Source organism: Camelus bactrianus, chromosome 33 (genome assembly GCF_048773025.1).
Source record: "Camelus bactrianus isolate YW-2024 breed Bactrian camel chromosome 33, ASM4877302v1, whole genome shotgun sequence".
In the NCBI taxonomy this organism is placed as follows: Eukaryota; Metazoa; Chordata; class Mammalia; order Artiodactyla; family Camelidae; genus Camelus; species Camelus bactrianus.
In genome coordinates, this window is record NC_133571.1 from 21,911,335 (window position 1) to 21,931,276 (window position 19,942).

The 19,942-nt window shown below is 41.9% G+C and overlaps 1 protein-coding gene across 9 annotated transcripts in view; it reads right to left on the minus strand.

Moving 5' to 3' along the window:
* Positions 1 to 6,129: 6,129 nt before the first annotated feature.
* The window catches only part of ZBTB44 (zinc finger and BTB domain containing 44), a 45,200-nt gene continuing 31,387 nt past the window's right edge, over positions 6,130 to 19,942 (minus strand). For 2 of the 9 annotated variants that reach the window (XM_074357151.1, XM_045518738.2), the window contains 4 exons: positions 19,332 to 19,416; positions 16,800 to 16,963; positions 15,126 to 15,426; positions 6,130 to 13,397 (listed from right to left, as the gene is read on the minus strand). In XM_074357151.1, coding sequence (XP_074213252.1) covers positions 13,115 to 13,397; positions 15,126 to 15,426; positions 16,800 to 16,963; positions 19,332 to 19,416 — 833 coding nt within the window. In that variant the 3' untranslated portion in view covers positions 6,130 to 13,114. The remainder of the gene's footprint in view (positions 13,398 to 15,125; positions 15,427 to 16,799; positions 16,964 to 19,331; positions 19,417 to 19,942) is intronic. The other 7 variants (XM_074357153.1, XM_074357154.1, XM_074357152.1 and 4 more) reach the window with 5 other exon arrangements.

The following is a 19,942-nucleotide window of genomic DNA, read 5'->3' on the forward strand; positions in this document are numbered from 1 at the left end:
GGACCACGTGTCTACACTGAAGACAGATTATACTTCTTAGTCAATGTACCTCAAGACGGCCTCTCGGGCTGTCGTGGGGGGAGAACCAGGGAGAGGCCAAGTTCCGAGGCTCAGGAGCCCGGGGCTGAGTGCTGCGCTGGCGGTTAGGCCCGGAGAGGCATCTGGTTCCCGTCGGAGACTGGGGGATGCTGGGATTTTCCTTTGCTCCTGGCTCTGCTCACCCCTCCACCCCGACTCCAACCGATACTTCGTGGTGGGAGAGGAACTGGAAAATCCACTGATGCACATGAGAGCTGGGGTAAACCAGGGACTGTGAGCGAGCCCAGGTGGGAAAGGATTCAGCAAAGTGGGGACAAACCTTCCTCACATGGTGCCTGTAAACAGGCAACTAAGGGGCTAGAATTGCTTGGCTCTGGGATGCTGGGAGCGCCGACAGCAAGGAGAGGGGTGAGAAGCGTCGGGCTCGGGTGGGAGCACACCCCCTTCCACTGAGCATGAAGGGGCTTCTGGTCCCACATGTTTCAGGGGTGCGAGCTCGGGGCCCCACGAGGGAGGGTCTGGCAGCAGCGCTGGGGAGGGGGCGTCAGGTGGGCAGCAGTCCATGGGGAAGACAGGAGCTACAGATGGACCCAGATTGAAGAGGCCCTCCTTCACTTGTCCCTGTTCTCACACACGAGTGTGCACGTGTTGGTACGTACGTGCACATAAACCTGTGTTTTGCAGTACTTACAACGTGCAAAGTGAGACCTTCCCAAAGCTAATCTGAGCCAGTCTCTTTCTCCTTGGTCCACACGGAAGCCCCTGCCACGTCAGTCAGTGGGTTTGAATTCTCACAGGTGTCACATGGTCGTACCTGGGAGGCTGGGGGTGCTGTGGGCGGAACCCCAGCTCTGGAGAGGAATTACACAGACGCACCTGGCACATCCTGGCCTGGCCGGAGGAGCCAGTGCTGTTTTCCGTGCGTGTGCACGTGGCCCCGGCTGAATCTCACCCTTTCCCCGCGTCTTCCGTGCTGTACGGAACTCTCTCAAAAGCACCTGGTAGGATTTCCCAGGGCAGTCGTGCCTGTCCCTCTCTGTCAGGGAGTTCTTAGGGGAAAAGCAATTGTCCTACTGAAGCCACTTCTGTTTCCTGGTGAATGCAGACCCGCTGACAGCACATGCCTGGTACCCAGGCTCAGTGTGTGCAGGGCTGTGTGTGCAGTCGGCCCCACCGTAGGAAAGGATGTGTCTGGGTACTGGACACATGCAAGGCCTCTTAAATGCATCTTAAACTTAGACAGAAGCCAAAAATCTGGACACAGAGAATGAGCTCAGCTCTATGAAAAAGTTAAACCTACAACTGCTGCCAGTGCCTGGCCCTCAAGCTAAGTTTCTAACTTAGAGCAGCCCACCCCTTGGCTTGTGTTGGGGAAACAGACTTCCCCGAGTTTGTCCAGGAAAAGCCGTCTCACACGTGGAAACAAACTTCCTCCAGTTTCTCTACTTCTCTCTTTGTAATCTCCTGGCACTGCCTGTTCTGCTTGGGCGTCTTCCTGGAGAGATGTGGGTGGGGACCATGGCCTCCCCAACAGACGGGCCAGGCGGCGCCCCTGCACTCGCGGCCCCCTCCGCCTGCAGCGCTCCTGCCGTCACCTGCCTGGGCCTGGCCTCATTCGCTCACTTCGGCCTCCGTACCTAGTAGCCCCCCTGCCCACTCACTGTATCCATCTTGTTTGTTGTCGGTCACCCTCCTTTCCCCACTCCTTCCTCCACGAGGGCAAGATTTCTGTTCTGTTTGATGCTGTATCTCAGTGGCCTGTGTAGCACACAAAGTCTACGGAGGGAAGGAGGAGAAGGAAGTGTAAGCAGCAGAGTGAGGCAGGACGTGAAAAATGCCTTTGGGATTTTCAACCCCACCAACCTGGCTTAGCAGGAGCCAGGCTCTGCTAGAAATCGGCCACCCAGCTAAGCAACTACACCTGCATGACTGTTCCCAGGGAAAAAAAGCTCTCTCCTCACCACCCTAAACTGAACTCAACTCTGGGCCTAGGCTCAGAACTTCGCCTAATTCTTACCCTATTCTGTCAAGGACACAGAGTTCTCCCTGAAAAGCAGAGGGAGTTTGCCTAAGAATTTGACAAGGTCAAGTAAGCAAATATCTCGAGGCCTCAGGAGGGAGCAGATGTCTGCTGTTCAGAGACAAGATGTGGTCTTAAGATCACAGGCCCATGTCTCACCCAGCCCCTGCCGGACCCCTGCTCTGCACCCCGCCCCGTGTCCCCTCCTCTGGGCTCTCCCCTGACTGCAGACCCCTCAGTCACCTCACTTCAGTCTGTGCCTCCCCCTCAGCTGTGCCCTGCCTGCTCCTGCCCCCGAGCAAGCTCGGATGAAGCTGGCCCTCGGCCTGAGAACATGGGCTGTCCCTGCTTCCCGCCACATTCTTCAGGCCTCCTCTGATCCGGTCCCAGGCCTCTGCTGTACGTTTTCTCCCGTCTTCCTTTCGGGGATCCTGTAACTCTCAGCAAATCAAACCACCTTCACTCCCTGGACACCTGGCCTCCTGTGCGCAATGTTGTTTCCTGGGTGCCTCCAGCCCCACCCCATTTCTGCTGGTACAAATCCTACTCTACAAGCAAGACACAGCTCACGTGCTCCTCCCGCCCACTGCCTGCCCGGGTCCCTCCACCCAGATCTCGCCCTCCAAATTTTCAAAACACCTTTTTGGTGTTTCTCTCATGGCAATCAGTTATTTCTACATTAGTTTTATTTCTATATTTCCTCTTTACTTTGGAACATCATGGTACAAGAGACAGGCATGGCCCCAGGCCTAATGGAACTTTATCTAATGAAGCCCAGCTGATTCTCGGTGATCAATGATCAATGTAACAGAAGCACAGGATGCAGCAGGAACCTAACAGGAAGTCCCAACCCAGCGTGGGGGGCTCTGGGATTGCTTCTTTCGGGAGTGGCACTTAGGCATGGACGGTATGGGTGAGTAAACCAGAGCAAGGGAGGAAAAGGACAGGACCAGGGTCAGAGGACAGTCTGGGGAGCTCTGGCCAGGCTCAGGGCAGCTGTTCTGAGGACTGGATTTACAGTTAATACTTGTTCATAATCCCATACAGCCTGACACTTCAGACCTTCATTTAAAAATGAGTAAAATTATGACATATATGGTGAAGTGAGGGTGACATGGTGCTCGGTGTTCTGTCCTAAAACCCCCAGTGAGCACACTGAGCATCCTGGTAAACTGAGCTTGTGACTGCTGGCAACGTTCATCACTCATTCGACATTTTGATCTACTGTGTGCCCAGCGCCGCAGGGGAGATACATATCGAAGACAGTCCCTGGTGCCAGGAATTAAGTTGGGTGAGGGAGCACTGGTAATGGTGGACAAGACTTGGTAAATGGTTACTATACACTGGGTGCTGCTCTAAGCACTTCACATATAATTCATTTAATTCTCACAACTACCTCATGAGGTGGAGTTAGAAGACAGCGTGACTGAGAAGCAGTTTGGTGGAGCTAAACAAAATCTGCTGGGGGAACAGACAGGAGGGATCGTAACCTCAAAGTGGAGGCAGGTGGCAGGTGGGAGTGGGGCTGAGGGGTGGGTTCCTAGAGGAGGTGATGACTTATCTGTGCTGTGAAAGTCCAACTGCAACTAGCCAGGCACAGCTGGCTGGGAAAGGGGTTCTGAGGGAGAGAGGGAGACAGACTTTAAGCAGGGCAGTGGCCTGGTTAAGAGACGACTAACAGAAATGGGAAGGATGGACCGGAGTGGGCCCGGCCGGAGAGGGAAGAGCAGTGAGGAAGCTGTTTCTGTTACTGGGCCAGAAACAACAAAGGCCTGAATTAAGTAACAGCGGCAGTGGTGGAGACAATGACAGAAGACACTGTCAACAGGGGTGGGAAAGATAGCCCGTTACTATTAACTGGCCGTGCTGACCAGGTGAAAGCACACAAAGCAAAGCGCGTGACCAGTCCACGTTTTCACCAGGTCACAGACGACTGTCTTACACTGTAAGAAGTCAACCTGATTCTGCTTTAGGAGAGCTCGGTCCTGGCATAAAAGACAAAAATACCCACCTGCATAATTTAACTCACGTTTCCTCCCAGAATTACCCTACCTCAAGGGTCTCCCCAAATGCTAGTGCCCCAAAGAACCGCAGTGCTGCACTGGCAGACCTTCCCGTCACCGGGTCTGATACAGGCTCTACCAGCCCAAGCCCCGAGGCCCAGCCCTGTGGTGCCTGGAGGTTCCAGGTGGACCCGATGCCTTTAATCACCAGCAGGAGGGGCACTAACTACCTGTGTGGACCACACACCTGTTAGCATGTCACCGAGTTTTTGAAGATCAACTCACTCATGGCGCTATTTTATAAACTGTAGGACTGACTGAGAAGGAATTTTTATTAATCTTGTAGGTAGACTCATTTGCAGTCAATAAAGAATTCTGTTCCTGGACAAAGGTGACCAGGTACACATATGCACTGCTGATGCCAAGAGAGCACCCCTGCCTCAGTCCCTAAGTTAAGACGGACGAGTGGAGTTTCATTTTGCTGTGGTCGTTTCTCATGTTCTACAGCAACTTTCCCACAGAGGGTCTCCAGGCAGCAAGAAACATCGACAGAGGCCGTTCACTTGAGACTGGCCCCTCACCGAGTGAGTGTGTGTGCTGCTAAGCCTGTCTGACTCTTCAGGTTCTCTGACCAACGAGACTCACTCCTTCACTTAAATGACTCCAGCCAAAGGCAGCAGATATGTCAGCAGTGGAAAAAAGTAGGAAAAGATAGAAAGAAGGGTGTAAGGTTGCGTGGAAGCCCTGCAAAACGGTTCTAAAGCCAACTCTGCCCAAAGCTTCTGCAATGGCTTGTCTGCTGATTTATAAATGGGTGGGTATAGAAATACAAATTTCTTTGGTAAAAAAAATTCAAGTAAATGAATCAGAGTTTGAGAAAACAATATAACAGCTTTCTCTTTGTCCCCATGGCTCTTCAAACTCTAGTTCTCATCAGTCTGCTGATAAGGAAGTTCTTTCTGGACTGACTCTGCCCTGTCTTTGTCAGTTTTCCCGTCTGTAGAAAAGTTTACCCACGTGAAAAATGAACTACATTACATTTTGGGATCTGATGTTTATGAGCAAGCTTCCCCTACTGAAAACTCTTGGTATTCTGGAGATTTCTCAGTTTAGTACTTACAACAAACATTCTGAAGAGAACGCCCAAACTCTTAACCCCAGCACCACGCGCTGGGGAGATGCACACCTTCCGGTATTACCTTCAGTTTCACTTTCTGAGAGGGTTTTCTGTCTGTAATTTACATGCAATTCAAACTTGTAGCACATGATTACTTAAACTTCTGCACTCTGCATCCATACAGATCATCTGTGGCTGAGGTCAATGAGAATCCCAACACACTATTTTGACCCTGAATGGTTTAATAAACTGTTGTTAAAAACTCTCAACACGCTCACTGAATGACTGAGAATGCACCTTAAAAATTTACCCTCTTCCTCCCTGAACTTAATTAAAGTGATCCTGGCAGCTTGGGGTCTGGAGCAATTGAAACAATTTCTTTGGCCTGTTGCTCTGTCTATAGATCATTTATTGTCAGAATCACAGCTAGATGAGTCTATGGTTAGAAAGCCCTTCCTTCCAGCTCTCACAGGCGCGTCACCTATGCAGTGAGACGCTTTCCCCAGGAAGTGCCCGTTCTCTACGTCCTGGTTGTAAGCTATTATTGAAATATCACCAGGAGGTCTCTAGTTAATAAAGTGTGACCTCAGCAAGAGTCAGGGCAACTTCTACAGAGGTAACCCACCACTGAGGACAGCAGCTCTGCACAATCACCTGGTCCAACAGCTCTAGGGCTTGACGACGTTCTCTAACTGGCCTCCTTTAAGTCCCTCTTCAACCTCAGGGATGGTGTTTGTGGAACCTTTGCACTTGCAGCTCTTTTCTTACCTGCCTGGGAAGCGGCCGCGTGCCGTCTCACACGACCCTCTCTAGTCTGCACACACTCAGTGGATGCTTCCTTAGGTAACGCATTATTCTGATGACTTTTCTTACCCACTTGACCTCAGTCACCACCACCAATGCTTCCTTCCAGCCAACAATAAATAACAACAGCATGAAGTTTTACTTCATAAAGCATTAATAAGATATTTTAATGAGGGGAAAAACCCCCAAATCTTAGTCTTATGTTTCTATTCAAAGACACTCAAAACTATGTTTTCCCTGCCCATTCCTTCTAAGTGAAACTTTATTTGTGACCATGTAATAAAGGCCAGTTTAAAGTTTTTTTTTTAAAGTTTAAACCTTTTTTAAAAAGATTAAACAACCAGGCTAGCAAAAAAGTACTCAATACATACTTCCCTTATATCAAACCAGCTAATATTTCAGTACAAGGTAAACTATACAGGATATGTACAATACACACAGATTATTCACAAAGCAAACACTACGGCTCAGAACCGATCGGAAAACCATGATATTCACATTGATTACAGTGACTCTAAAAATGACTGTAACATTGAAATGGCACTTAGTATACAAAAAGTCACAAAAATATATATATATATATATATATATGTAGTCACCAAGAACTACGGTTCCTGTAAAATACTAATAGCCAGATACTAGGATATAAAACGTGAAGTTCTGACATCGTATACATTGTTAGGAAATGAAACAAAATCCAAAACCATTTTTGTTATTGTTGAAAGTCAAACATGCCAAGTAACTTAACTATGGCCACTGTCACCAAGTGAAGCCAAACCTGAATGAGATGACAACTGGACACAAGGCTGGTGAACCAGGGCGTGGCACAGGTAAGAACGCTGCACTGGTTCCAGGAGAGGGTAGAAGACATGAAAACACCCATCAGCATAATTCACATTTCTTCCCCAGCATCGCCCTCCCCCTGCCAAGGGTTTCACAACGCGCCAGTGCCCAAAGGGCATCATAATGCTGTAACAGCAAGAGGAAGACGCGTCTCCCAACTCCCTTGACTGGGCTGCAGGCAAACTGTAAAGCCCGCACCAGCTGCAACAAAGCCGCCAGTCGCCCACCCGCAGACGTGGTGCGCGGCTTCTCCCTAGGCTGGTGGTACTAGAAAGTACTCCAGTTTTTAAATGGAGCCAGATTTATATGTTAGCTCTGTAAAATACAGAGCTACTGTAGCAGCAAATATGAAATTTCAGGAACAAAAACAATTTTATTTAAAAATTCATTTCTGTTACATCAAAACAATTTTTTCCCCTTCACATCTGTTTCCTTTAACCAGACATCAATTTCTTCTCTCACTGAATTATGGTCCATTAACTCAATTTGACTTTTTCATTATGTTGCTGTGGAAAAAAAAAAGTTCTGATCCTGGAAAGTTTAAATTTACTCTTAAAAATGGGAATACAGGAATTTTAAAGTTAAAAAAAAGTCTGTTCTAGAATTACCTCTCACAAATATATATATTTAAATATTAAAATAGGCTACCTAGGATTTTTATAAAATGGCTTTTGAGAAGATAGCAGAGGCAAAAGGAAGCCACATACCATCTTCTCACTGGACGTAAGGTGCCACAAGGGCACCTTACAGAGAGGCAGGCAACCTCTCCCTGATGCGAGGGAGGCACCAACAACAACTGCAAGGCCAGCTATGTTACTGGGACCTGCATCAAAACCAGACTCCACTCTATTAGAGACTTCTTCTTTAAAAACAGCTCGATAATAAAAGCATTAGAAGCCATCATTTTGTGTAAGGAAGAAAATGAACACAGCTTACGATCTTGCTCCTTCCAAATACCTGATGGCATTCACTTCAGGCACCTGAAAAGATGAACAGCAGTGCAACTTGCAACAGTTTAGTGGACTACTTACTCTCAGTATGAGAGACTTTACACAGCATGTGTCAGCTTGAAAACTAAACTGGTAACTGAAATAAAAGAAAGCTCTTTAAGAAAACACACTTCTAACCTAGTCATAGAAAAGGTTCTTTCTAGAAAAAGCAGGTCTTTCTGGGAACTGCACAAAAGGCTTCCCATCTTTAAGTGAACACAGCTCCCACTAATACCAAGGAAACAGCGTGTGTTTAGAGGAGATGATGGCTCCTCTTAACGAAGGGAAGATTTATCCTTCCTCACCAGGTGATACACTTTGGTAACCTCGACATTCATTTACAGGATGAGTTTTAAACTTATTTAATTGAATAATGAAATCTGGATATGATTAGACTGGTGTTTGGGAAAACAAGGACAATTTAATAAAAGTCATGACACTGTAGGCCCTCAAACCATCAAGCAGCAATTTTATCAATAAATCATCACATTGAGCCCAGGGCTTTAAGCTTAATCAGCAAAATTAGACATTTAAAAGAGAAAGGCAATAATCAAAGAATTTGATTTTATAAACCAGGCACTTCAAACTGAAATTTAAAAATTTTAAGTTTAAAAAAATTAAAAAAGTTGTTTTGAACCAGTGGTCTTGGTCTGAACTCTTAAATTCTTTGTAAACTATTACGTACATAGAAACCTCGGCATGAACTGGAACTGGCCTGGCCGCTGTGCAAGGGAGCTACGTGAGTGAAGCAGCGTAAGCACTTTAATGCAGTCTAGTTTTCGGATACCAATTGAGATGCCAATAACGTTGGCATCTAACATCTCCTAACATCTCTGCAGAGACTGTTTGTAAAGACAAAGAACTAGCCATTTTTTTCTATCATAAAAATATAATCACCATGACATAGTAGAAATATCTAACTGTAGTAGTTGAGTATGAAGTTAAAAAAAAAAGTACAACTATCACGCCACTAAGAGTCTTCATCCCACAGTCTGACACAGGCTTAACTCCCCATCATAAATCTCTACGTATTTATCATCTAAACATGAAATACCCACAGAACGCCTGCTCACCTTAGCTGGACCTACAGATTGGTTCAATTCCACTTCACTGTTTCACCTGAACCATTATTGCTTTTGGCAAATCTGTCTTGCTGAGGAACCTCCACATAAAAGTATCCTAAGTAACCAACATTCCGTCAAGCAAAAATGACACTGCAAGATAAAAATGAGTATAGGCAAAATAAGTAATAATTTAAATTTTCACGAACTGAGCTTAAAGCCTGTCGGAGTATGCTTAGCTATAAGCGTTCCTCATAGACATGTTTACTGTAATAGAGAACCCCTCAGTTCTGCTCCACTGATTCAGAAGAGGAAATCTAGTTTGTACACATTCTTTCTCAGGAACTTTCAAAATCTAAATATATTATAAACAAATCATCTTAAGCCAATAACTTAATAGTGAAAACCACATTTACTACCTTTTAGCAACTTTGGGTCACTTCCAAAAGTGAACTTTACTAGTTTTTTTCCCTCTCGATTAATATAATATTTAGAAAATGATTTTCCCTCATTTGCATGCATAGTCCAGAGCTGTAACTTCACAGTTTGCAGATGAGTCAAAATAAGAGTGCCACATGAAAGTTTCTAATTCTTCTCAATTCCTCAAATCTCCTTTCAGTTACAATATCATCATTCATCACGTAATAAGAGTAATTCTCTCCATGTGGTACACTAGTACAAACTGCCATTATATTATACAGCAATGCAATTTTCAGGGGCTACAAAGCTAAAAGAAACTAAAACATGATCTGAGAATCTTCAAAATAGAAGCCACTAAACTAGACAACTGGCCTCTATTTAGATTAAGTATGAGAATAAAAAATAGTAAGAGATAAAAGACTTAAAGAGTTCATACAGCTTCTAAAGGCTCCCGGGGAACCACTTCTACATCGGGAGAGACTGGCTCAGTGGTTAGAAGGTAACAGAGTTACCAACGATGAGTGCGTATTAGATGTGCTGACTAGTTCATTCCTCTTGGTAAAATATTTTAACAAAATGTTAAGTTTTTAAAACCAAAGGGCATGTGTTATAACATGGAACCAAATTACTGCAAGTCAGAACGGTTGCTGAAATGTTAAAATGTAAGATTGAATGAGGCTATTTAAACATTTTAGTATACTTTGTCTCACTGAAATTGAGAACTTTAAAAACTGGCAATGTAACTAAATATATAACTAATTATTTAAAATAAGAATTAAGGTTATTTTAAGTTCAAAGTAGGAAATACCCATTTAAATACATCTGTGGGTGATGACCACCATCTGCATCCCTATCTCGAAAACTTAAAATTCAAAAAACCCCAATATTAACGATTTTGTTTCTGAGCGACTACGATCACTGACATGCTGGATGCTCCCACTGTTAGAAGACACCCTTAATGAAGCAAAGAATGACCACAGGAGCTGTAACACAGCAAACGTCTCTGCTCACGTCTAACGTATGTCTATCACACCTACTCGGTAGTTTTATAATGAAAAGTAAGTGCTTTTCTTATATAAAATACTTGGTTTAAAAAGGCAATTTATCCTGCATCCTAAAATTTAAGCCCTTTAAATATCACAAAGTTACCCCCTTGGGCCTTTAAGAAAGACAGCTATGCTAAAGTGTTCTAAACTGGAATTTTTTGTTTAGTTACACTGGCAATTTCTAGTGGGTGGGATAATGTAACTGGTTTTCATCTCTTTGCAATGTTTTCCCATATTCTGGTAAAAACTATACAGCCAGGCATCCTTCTCTTAGACGAATTTTAAATAAATCTAAATAACTATATATACAATTATCCCTTGTAGCTTAGTTTCCTAAGACAGATCCATAAGCTAAATATCCTTAAACTGTGTATCAAGGAAATTGTAGAGTCTCACTGAAATATCATATGTTAAGTACTGTACTGATAAGATTTGGGGAGCAGACAGCCAACCAACAGGCATTTTCACGGTATATTCAAATGTTTCATAAAACTCGGAATCTGTGTAATTTGTAATGACCAATGAAAATCTTAAGTTTCCATTCGGAAAAAAATAGCCATTGATGGTATTCTGAGAACAGAGAACACCTCAGAGCTGCCAAAATTGTGGAGGACCCTATTAATGCAAAATTCTCAGGACGGGGGTGTGCTAAAAACACTTTTAACCAGCAAATCCCCAAATAGTTCTGATGTAGTTCTTCTCATTAACCCAATTTCTTTCCTTCTTTTCTTCCTTCCTTCCTTCTTTTTAAAAAATAACTCTTAGAACTGAGGGCAACAATGACTCCTGATCATAATTTTACCTACTCTTTGTCTTGTCCATCTAAGATTTTAAAATTAACTTTGAGATTTAACTACTGGTAGGCATAATAGTTTTCAAAGAATCTATATGACATCAGAATTAAAAATTTCCGACCTTTCCAGCTGAGACACAGCAGCACCGCTACTAACAAGTCTCACAGTTGCGGTAATTCCACCTCTTAGAGTGAAGAAGTGTAAATGGTGGAAGGCCGTCATGACCTGCATGTGTTAGTTCTCCCGAAAGCACTACACCTAAGTCTGGGAGCAAAGAGGGAAAAACAGGTTCATGAGTGAGAAACGGACTCAGAAGCAAGTTAAAAACAGCAGAATATGGAAAGAACATCAATCTAAAGGTCTTCAATGAGTTCACATCCCTTCCTTTACATTTGTAGGGGATAAAATAAATTACAGAATTAGCCAATTAAAAAATGAAACAATTAAATAACTGTAACTTAAAAATATATTTTATTATTAAGGTCTAGCACCCAAAATTGAGATCTTGTGTTTTGAGTAAGAAACTGTATTTTCTTTCTTTTTCTCATCTATAATCAGGTGCTTTCATAATTATTAAACTTTGGGTATATACGCAGAAAAAAAGTTACTCCAAAGTTCACTGTTCGTGGACTCATGAATATTTAGGATCAAGGTCAGAGATGCTTTAACGGCACCAGAGAAAACGTACACTCCAGTCCAGAGTATCTTGTATATTTCAACTGTAACCCAGGAAGTTTTTTTTTTTTTCTCAGCAGCAAAAGAGGTAATATTCATTAATTTAAAATTTTTAGTTTTTCTCTAGCCTTAATTCTTTTTCTCCCCTCAGATTTGAGTTATAGATCATCATTTTATAGCCTCTTTTTATCTTCTACTTTATTGCTTACAGTGTGTAAAAACTATAGTAACTGCTTTTAATAAGATATTTGGCAACGTCCAAAAATATTTTGGAACAAGGACAATGTATCGCTGTCATGTGGGTTTTTTTGTAAACAATCTCAGTTGGGTTAAGAATGTAGCCTTAACAGAGAAGTCTTTATTTTGTCCAAAACATCCCCAAACAATACAACAACCTATATATAAAATATAGAACATCTCCAGTATTTTTTCCTTTTTATGGGATCAGGCCAAGTATAGGCAAGAGAAAGTGCTGCTGATGGGGTAAGACGAAACGGATTCAGGCAATGACTTACTTAGCCGGGCGTTAACATTCAAAGACCAGGCAAACAACAATTTCAGCCAGAAAAGCAGTATGTAAGAGTCCCTAAGAAGCTGAGGTTCACATACTGTGCTCTCCTTTCCTGTTACGCACGCTTGACTATTCTCGACCGTGGTTCTTTGCCTTCTTTCATAGAAGAAAGATCACGTCGAGCAGTGGTACTACACAGAGGTACAGGGAGTACCTATCCCAATACCAGATTTTCACCATGAAAAATCGTAATGACAAAGCTTTAAAAAAAAAAAGAATACTTTGGATTTCACAAGTATATACCCTAATAATTTTTAAGAAAGCTTACCATAAATACTTCCAAAACAAAAGGCTTTACAAAAGACTGTAAAATATCCTGTGAACAGGAGTAAACATCTACTCAAGTCATTTGCCAAATTCATTTAGTCATTTGTTTCTGTTGTATCCTTTCATCTCAGGAAGGTTAATAATCATCTGATTTCTTTTTCACCTAATGATCTGTTGTTAGCCTACTCTTAACAACAGAAGAGGAAACTGATACAGGTTTTTTTAAGTCAACTGGTTCTCCTTAAGTATCAAGGTTTCTATTATGTTTCAACATCACATCATTGTGCACTTACAGAAGCAATCTCTCTATCATGAAAAATAAAACACCACTTGCAGGGCTTACAAAATAAAAAGGGAAATTCTTCCGCAAACCCTTTTTTCATTTAAAAAATTAAATTAAATTTAAATGTACAAGACCAAGCACAGGCACTTTCCAAAAATCAAAAATGAAGCCCGAACAAGAAATTACTCAATAGTTATAGAAGACAGCTCTGATTTTGGGGGGTCATCTCTGGTTGCCTCGGCACAAACACTGGTCTTTGGCTGGTCTGGCATTTCTTCCTCTTTTTCTGCCAGCTCACCAAGAGACCCCAAAGGAAAACTGCTTTCACAATTCTGGGTCGAGGAGACCTGTGAAATCACAGGCATCTGAACAGAGGAGCTGCTTTCAAAACTGTGTTCTCCAAGGTCATATTGAACAAGGGTATCTTCCGGCTCCTGGTTTAAGTAGTCCGGTACTAGGAAATCACTAGATAAGAGGCAAAGGATGAAGCAGGGAGTTAATTTTCAAGCCAGTAATAAATAAGATACAATAAACAGACCCGATTTATAAAACAAGGCTGGGATACTTCATTTCTCTAAATCTTCAATGAAGATTGTAACTCAGGAATTTCCAACTTCTAAACTTTTCTAAATATGAATCAAAGCTATCCATTAGAACCAAAGTACATGTCCTCTCCCTATAACCAAGAGACAAGATTACTGTCTTCAATGTCTCTCTGATGTCCAGCTCTTCTGGTTCGATGTAGAAGAGACTCCGTACACAAAACAAATGCAAATAGCATGTTCAGTGAAGCAAAGCCCATTACAATACTTTATCCTTAACCTTTCTTGGATTACACACTAATTACAAGGTATATACACACCTTATTTTTTTATTACTTCCTGGATAAAAATTAGTTAAGAAACTAAATTCTCTTGCACAAATGACCTTATACATAATCCACTATATAGAGAAATGTCAAAAACTATTTAGATGCTTTATTTAAGTCTTTATTGCTGAACAAAAAAAGTTCATTTTATTAGGAATATCAATAACTAATATACTTAAGAAGGCTATTTTATACTTGGATTGTCCACTATTAATAAAAAAATTAAAATCTGCTCATCTGCAAAGCAACTTAAGACGTCCTATGTTGTATCTGATAGAGTCGTCAGGTGTTACACAAGAGGAGTGGACGGGAGAGGGCTCAGCACAGGGAAGACACCAAAAACAGGAGTGGTTAACTGGGACATGGTTTTAGCCCCAACGCTGGGCTTAGTGAAATGACAACCAGACACCCAGAGTTAGAAATGGTTAAAAAACTGTCTGGTCTGAAAAGAAAAACAAAAATCTATGCAGGAATAATTTGGAATTTATTGAAAAATAAGATTTAGGAAATAAAGGTGGTTTAAAATGTATTATTTCATTTTATAGGGAAATAAGGATTCCTACAGATGCACAATACTGGAGAAGTACTAAAAAAGGACAACAGAATTTCACACCCAGAGGAGACCTCAGAAATCATCTTTAAAGCTCACATTTTATCTTCCCTCTAAGCTTCCAGCTTCTTCATCTGTCAAGTGACAGGTTCAATCCTAATAGTGAGTCGCAGACCTAGAACCAGAACCTGATCCCTGGACACCCGACAAATCAGAAAGGTAACTCTACTACAGATTTTTAATGTTAAAGCATGGAGCTCTGAAATGAAAGGAAAAAGGGAAAACTTCCTTTGATATAAATGATCGTATCCATTATAGCTGCTGTTGAAGTTTCTCTCTTAATATTTCAGAAGAGAGAAGTGATCATAATTTAATTAACACCCAAATGGTCTGAAGTAATCAAATACCACTAAGTATCACGTGACATAGTAAGTTTTCCAATAAGGTCTATTAAGATCCACTACAGAATTTACTTTAAACTTATGTTTAAAAAAACAAAACCCAAAAAACCGAAACAAGCAGGTAAACAGTCTACTTCTGTAGGAAAAGATTCCTAACCCAACTACGAAAATACTTTAAATTGCATATACTTAGAAGGATCAGCAAAATTTTATTAGATCAGGAGATCAGAGTATTATCGGAGAGTGGGAATTTAAAAGGAATGTGACTGATTAGCTGGCAACCTGATTTAAAAAACACAGCAGGCTGCCCTAAAAGCAGGAAAAGAGAGTTCAGAAAGCAGTTTTCCTGGTTCGGTTTTCGTTGTGCACCTCACCTGCTCTGGAAGTAGTTTGCTAGCTCTGACGCTTCATGGTTCAGACTCCTCAGGTGCACGATTAAATTCCCAGAGTTGGTGAACATGGCGCCACATGTTTTGCACTCGTAAATCCGAGGCTTGCGGATAATGTGCCGGGAAACCCTCATGTGGTGTTTATATTCCCCGAAGGAAGTGAAAGTGGCACTACATATCTGGCACCGGAAACAGCGTTTACCTTCATGCTTTAGGCGATGCATCTTTAGCGAGTAAGCCCTGGTGAACTTTTTCCCACAGCGGTCACACTGAAATGGTTTAATTCCTATAAAATAAAGCAAAACAAAGTATTATCTAAAAACAAATAAACTGAAAGGCCATAATCCCCAAAACTTTCTGAACTCTAATTCTGTAGCAATAGATAATATGAAAAGACAAAAGTTATCAGCAAAAATGAATTGCCAAATTCAGTATTTCAGAAAAAGGTACAGAACTTCTGAAGAGCCACTAGTGCTTGGGGGAAAAAAAAAGGGAGAGAAAGAAAGGCACGGCTGGATGGGGTGATCTAGGTGATGCAAACTCCAATGGGGCTTTTAACTCCTGTAAATCTTCTACTTTATGGACTTCAAAACACAATTTAACCACAGTATTTAAACAGAATCCAAATCTTCATGTTCCATGTATTATTTCACTTCATTAAAGTAGTGAGGTTTATACTGAGAAGACGTGAAAATGATCAGTACCTACTGTTCATTTCCTACCTCAGAGAGAAATGAGGGGAAAAAAAAAAAGAAAATTCTAACATCTTTGACCATAATTAATGATTGTAATAGAACTACCACTTGATTAATTGGGTTTTTGGATATTTAATGTAGTAGTGATAGAAAATATGTAGAAATTAATAAACGAACTATAAAGTATATTAATAGTCTCTTCCAATTCATTGTCAAAATTTTGGCAAAAAATTTCAAAAACCTTCAAAACATAATCTGTTGATTTAACAAAGGCAGAGGGAGTTGGCATGAGCACAGGGATTACTAGACCTTGTAAAGAAGAGGCAAGTAAGCAGCTACACAGCTGAGAATAAAAGCAAAGACGTCTTACTTGCCAGAGGTCAGTGTTCTACCCACAAGGACTTCGTTGCCTTTATATGATTATCGCATTAAAGTTTCAAATATGTTCTATGTACCATTTATCCAAAGTCTTTTTATACTAAAAAATACTACAGGGCTGACTAATCAGGGCTCAAAGAAATTCAGGATTGTAGAATTAAAATTACTGCTATTGTTTAAAAACACTTTTTATTTGGAAATAATTACAAAGTTACAGAGAAGTTACAAAGAGAACAGGACAAAGAACACCAATATATACCCTGTTCACCCCATTTGCTTTACTGTATGTATTTGTGCTTTTCTCCCTCACACACACACACATCTTTCTCATTCACATTATACACACCCTCTTTAAACTTTAAGCAGAATACCTGTGCCTGTGGCAAATGTATTAAGCAAAGAGCTTTCTGACACTGCACCATTTTAGCAACAGACCTACGTTTATCTGTTCTCACCTGACTTCCCAGATGTATACTTTTTTCTAACTTAAAAACATCTGTTTACCATTTTTAACTGGGATTCCAAAATAAAATGTTTTAGAGTCCTCAATTATACCACAACAAGGAGACCTGGAAGATGACATTACCTGAGTGGATGAGCATGTGCTGTTTCAGGTTCTGAATACGGGTGAATCGCACCCCACAGGTGGGACACTGAAAAGGTCTGTCTGGACCATTTGGACCTGGTCGTTCTGTGCTGCTGGTGGGAGGAGCAATGTAGAGTTGGTAGGGATACTGAGCATTTTCCAATCTAAAAAACAGACCAAAGAAGGCAACCAGGCTCTGATTTTTAAGTTCAGGAATATTTCCGCACAACTTTAAATGAACAGAAGAGAAGACATTTAAAGACTTTCTGAAGCAGTTTAACAGTTACATCACAAGTTTCATTTGTAACAACATGAAAAACAATGTTATTGTCCAGAATGTTCAGCATCTTTAGTTAGGCAAGGACGTATGACCAAGAGCATATCATTTTGCCAATGATTTTACTTCAGGTGGTCCTTTCCTTCCTCCTGCTGCTTTAACTCAGGCCCTCGTCAATATAAGGCTGAATTAATAACTCCCTCTCGTTGGCTCCATATCCTCGAAGCCATCCTGTTTCACAGTGATCTCTGATTACGACAGTTCCGTGATTAAGAGCCCTGCGATGGTTCATGTCACCCTTAGAATGAAGGCACACCAGGCTCCTCGTGACCTGCATCTGTGTGCTTTTCCAGCCTCATTTCTTGCCATTCCCCCAAATATACCCCATATCAAGCAGTTCCCCCTTAACAGCTTTCTCTTAGTGCTGTGCTTTTGTATACTTAACTTCCTCTACTTGCCCACCTTTTTTGCCTAGATAATATGCTCAGTCATTTTGTGAAAAGTCATCTCCTCTTCCCGAAAGCCTTCGATTCATCAGTGACCTAGGTAGGTACTCCCCTAAGCAGAGCAACAGACCCCCCTGCAGGTCACTCACAATGACCCACTTGTCTATCTTTAACCTGTCTCCCTCCCCCAAACTCGGTTTGATCTCTCTGAGGGCAAGGGCTGTTTCATCTCTGCAGCCCCACCACTCAGCACAGTACCCAGCAAGGAACAGACCACCTCCTTCATGTCTGAAACTAAGGAGCTTGGGCATGTTTCTGTTAGTTTATACCTTCATTAACTTACTCAAATGACTCAGGTTCATAACCTGCTCTACCAGGTTCAGCTCTTCAGGAACAATAAACCTTGTTTGAGTTCTTTGACTCCTTCAAGTTTTCAATAAATGTGTTTTTTTAAGTCTGTCCTGGATTCTATAAGGAGGTAAATCAGTGCAGTCTACATTCAGTGGTCAGAGACAGGTAAAAACTCAAAAAAAATGATTAGAAGAGAGAATTAAAATAGGGTGAGTCAACAGTTGTTGGTGTTTTATTTCAGACTGGTGGTCAGGAAATGCTTCCCTGAGAGCTGACATTTAGATAGTGATCTGAAGATGCAAGAAGGAGTCAGCAATGTGGAAATCAGGGAAGAGAGCGTATCAGGCAAAGGCCCTAAATTGGCAGAAAGACCCAAAAGCCAGAACAAGCAGACCAGCCCGGGACTGAAGGAAGGGCAGCAGGGCTGGAATGCGGTGTGTAAGGAGTGCAGCCTGAAGGGGTCAGGCGGACGTCAGATCTCGCAGGGCTTTTAAAGGCATAGGGAGGCCTTTAGATTTTAAGTGTGAATCTATTGGAGAATTTTAAGAATCTACTACCTGGAAGAACAACGTAATCTGACTTAAAAAAAAAAAAAAAGATCATTCTGGCTGCTACGTGGAGAATGATTAGAATACGGGAGAATGAAGTCAGGCAGGGGCCAGTTGAAGGTTACTGCATTAGCCAAGGCAAAAGACGGCGGTGATGGGCTGGGGTGGCTGTAGCAGAGATGGAGAAACAATGGACCGACAAGGAGCGTTCTGCAGGCAGAGCCAATGGACTTGCTTGAAGATTAAGTATGGGGAGAGGGGACAAGGAGTGGTGAGGGAAACAATGCTGAAGTGTAACTCCCAGAGACACTGCTTGAGAAGCGGGGGGATGATGATGCTGTTCACTGGGATGGGGAGACTGGAGGGGCAGGCTTTGAAGGGGAGGTAGAAGTCTGGGGTTCTGTCTTGGCCGTATGAGTTCTGCAACACCCCTTCTACATCTATGTGAAAATAATCAAAAGCAGGAAGGGTCAAGGTGGAGGTAACGACTGGGGAATCATGGCTATACAGATAAGGGTTTGCACACCACATGATCTATTTCAACCACTCCACTCTGCCAGCCACAGATAAAATGTAAACAGATGAGCATGGCTATGTCCCAATAAAACCTGACTTTCAAATAAAGGTGGTGGCTGGAACTGGCCTGTGGTCCCATTTGCCAACCCCTGATATAGATACTGTTTAAAGTGATGGGACAGGATGCATTTGGAAATGCTGAAAAAAGACCTTGTATAGATGGTCTAATTTAGGCCAGCAATACGTATTAGCGATGTTGCTAACTCATGACTGTAAAAACGTAAAGTCAGGTCCCAATAAACTTTTATATAATTCCTAGATAAAATGTTGAATTTAGAGTTAGAGTTACAAGCACAGTCCGTACAAGAAAACGACATGCTGTTTCAGGACTAACCGGTCATCATCCTCTGTGTGAGCATTAGTGCTGGAAGTGCTCTGAAGTGTAGGTAAGCCTTCAGTAACGCCTTCATCTACTGAGCCTGTGAATAAAAGAAAGAGGAAAGCTATCAATACTTTGGTCTAAGTGTAAATAAGGCAAGATATAAATTTCAAGTTCTATCTCCAAGCTTCTGACTAGATTATCAATGTATATACTCTGAATTACTAGTCAAAAGTTCTATATTTTACTTTAATTAAATATTTATCTGATGGGAGGGTATAGCTCAGTGGTAGAGCACATGCTTAGCATGCACGAGGTCCTGGGTTCAATCCTCAGGACCTTTATCTAAAAAAAAAAAGTTTATGTGATTTTAAAAAGCCATATATAGGGGGAGAGTATAGCTCAAGTGGCAGAGTGAACGCTTCAGGTCTGGGTTCAATCCCTAGTACCTCCTCTAAAAATGAAATAAAACTTAATTACCTCCCCCTGCCAATTAAAAAAAATATTTTAAAAACAACAGCCTTATACTACTACTCAAATTCCTTAAGGAGTATTTCTTTGATATAAACTTTAGAAGTAGAGCAATTCAAATTAAACTAAAAAGTTCACAAAAAATTGGTGTGTAA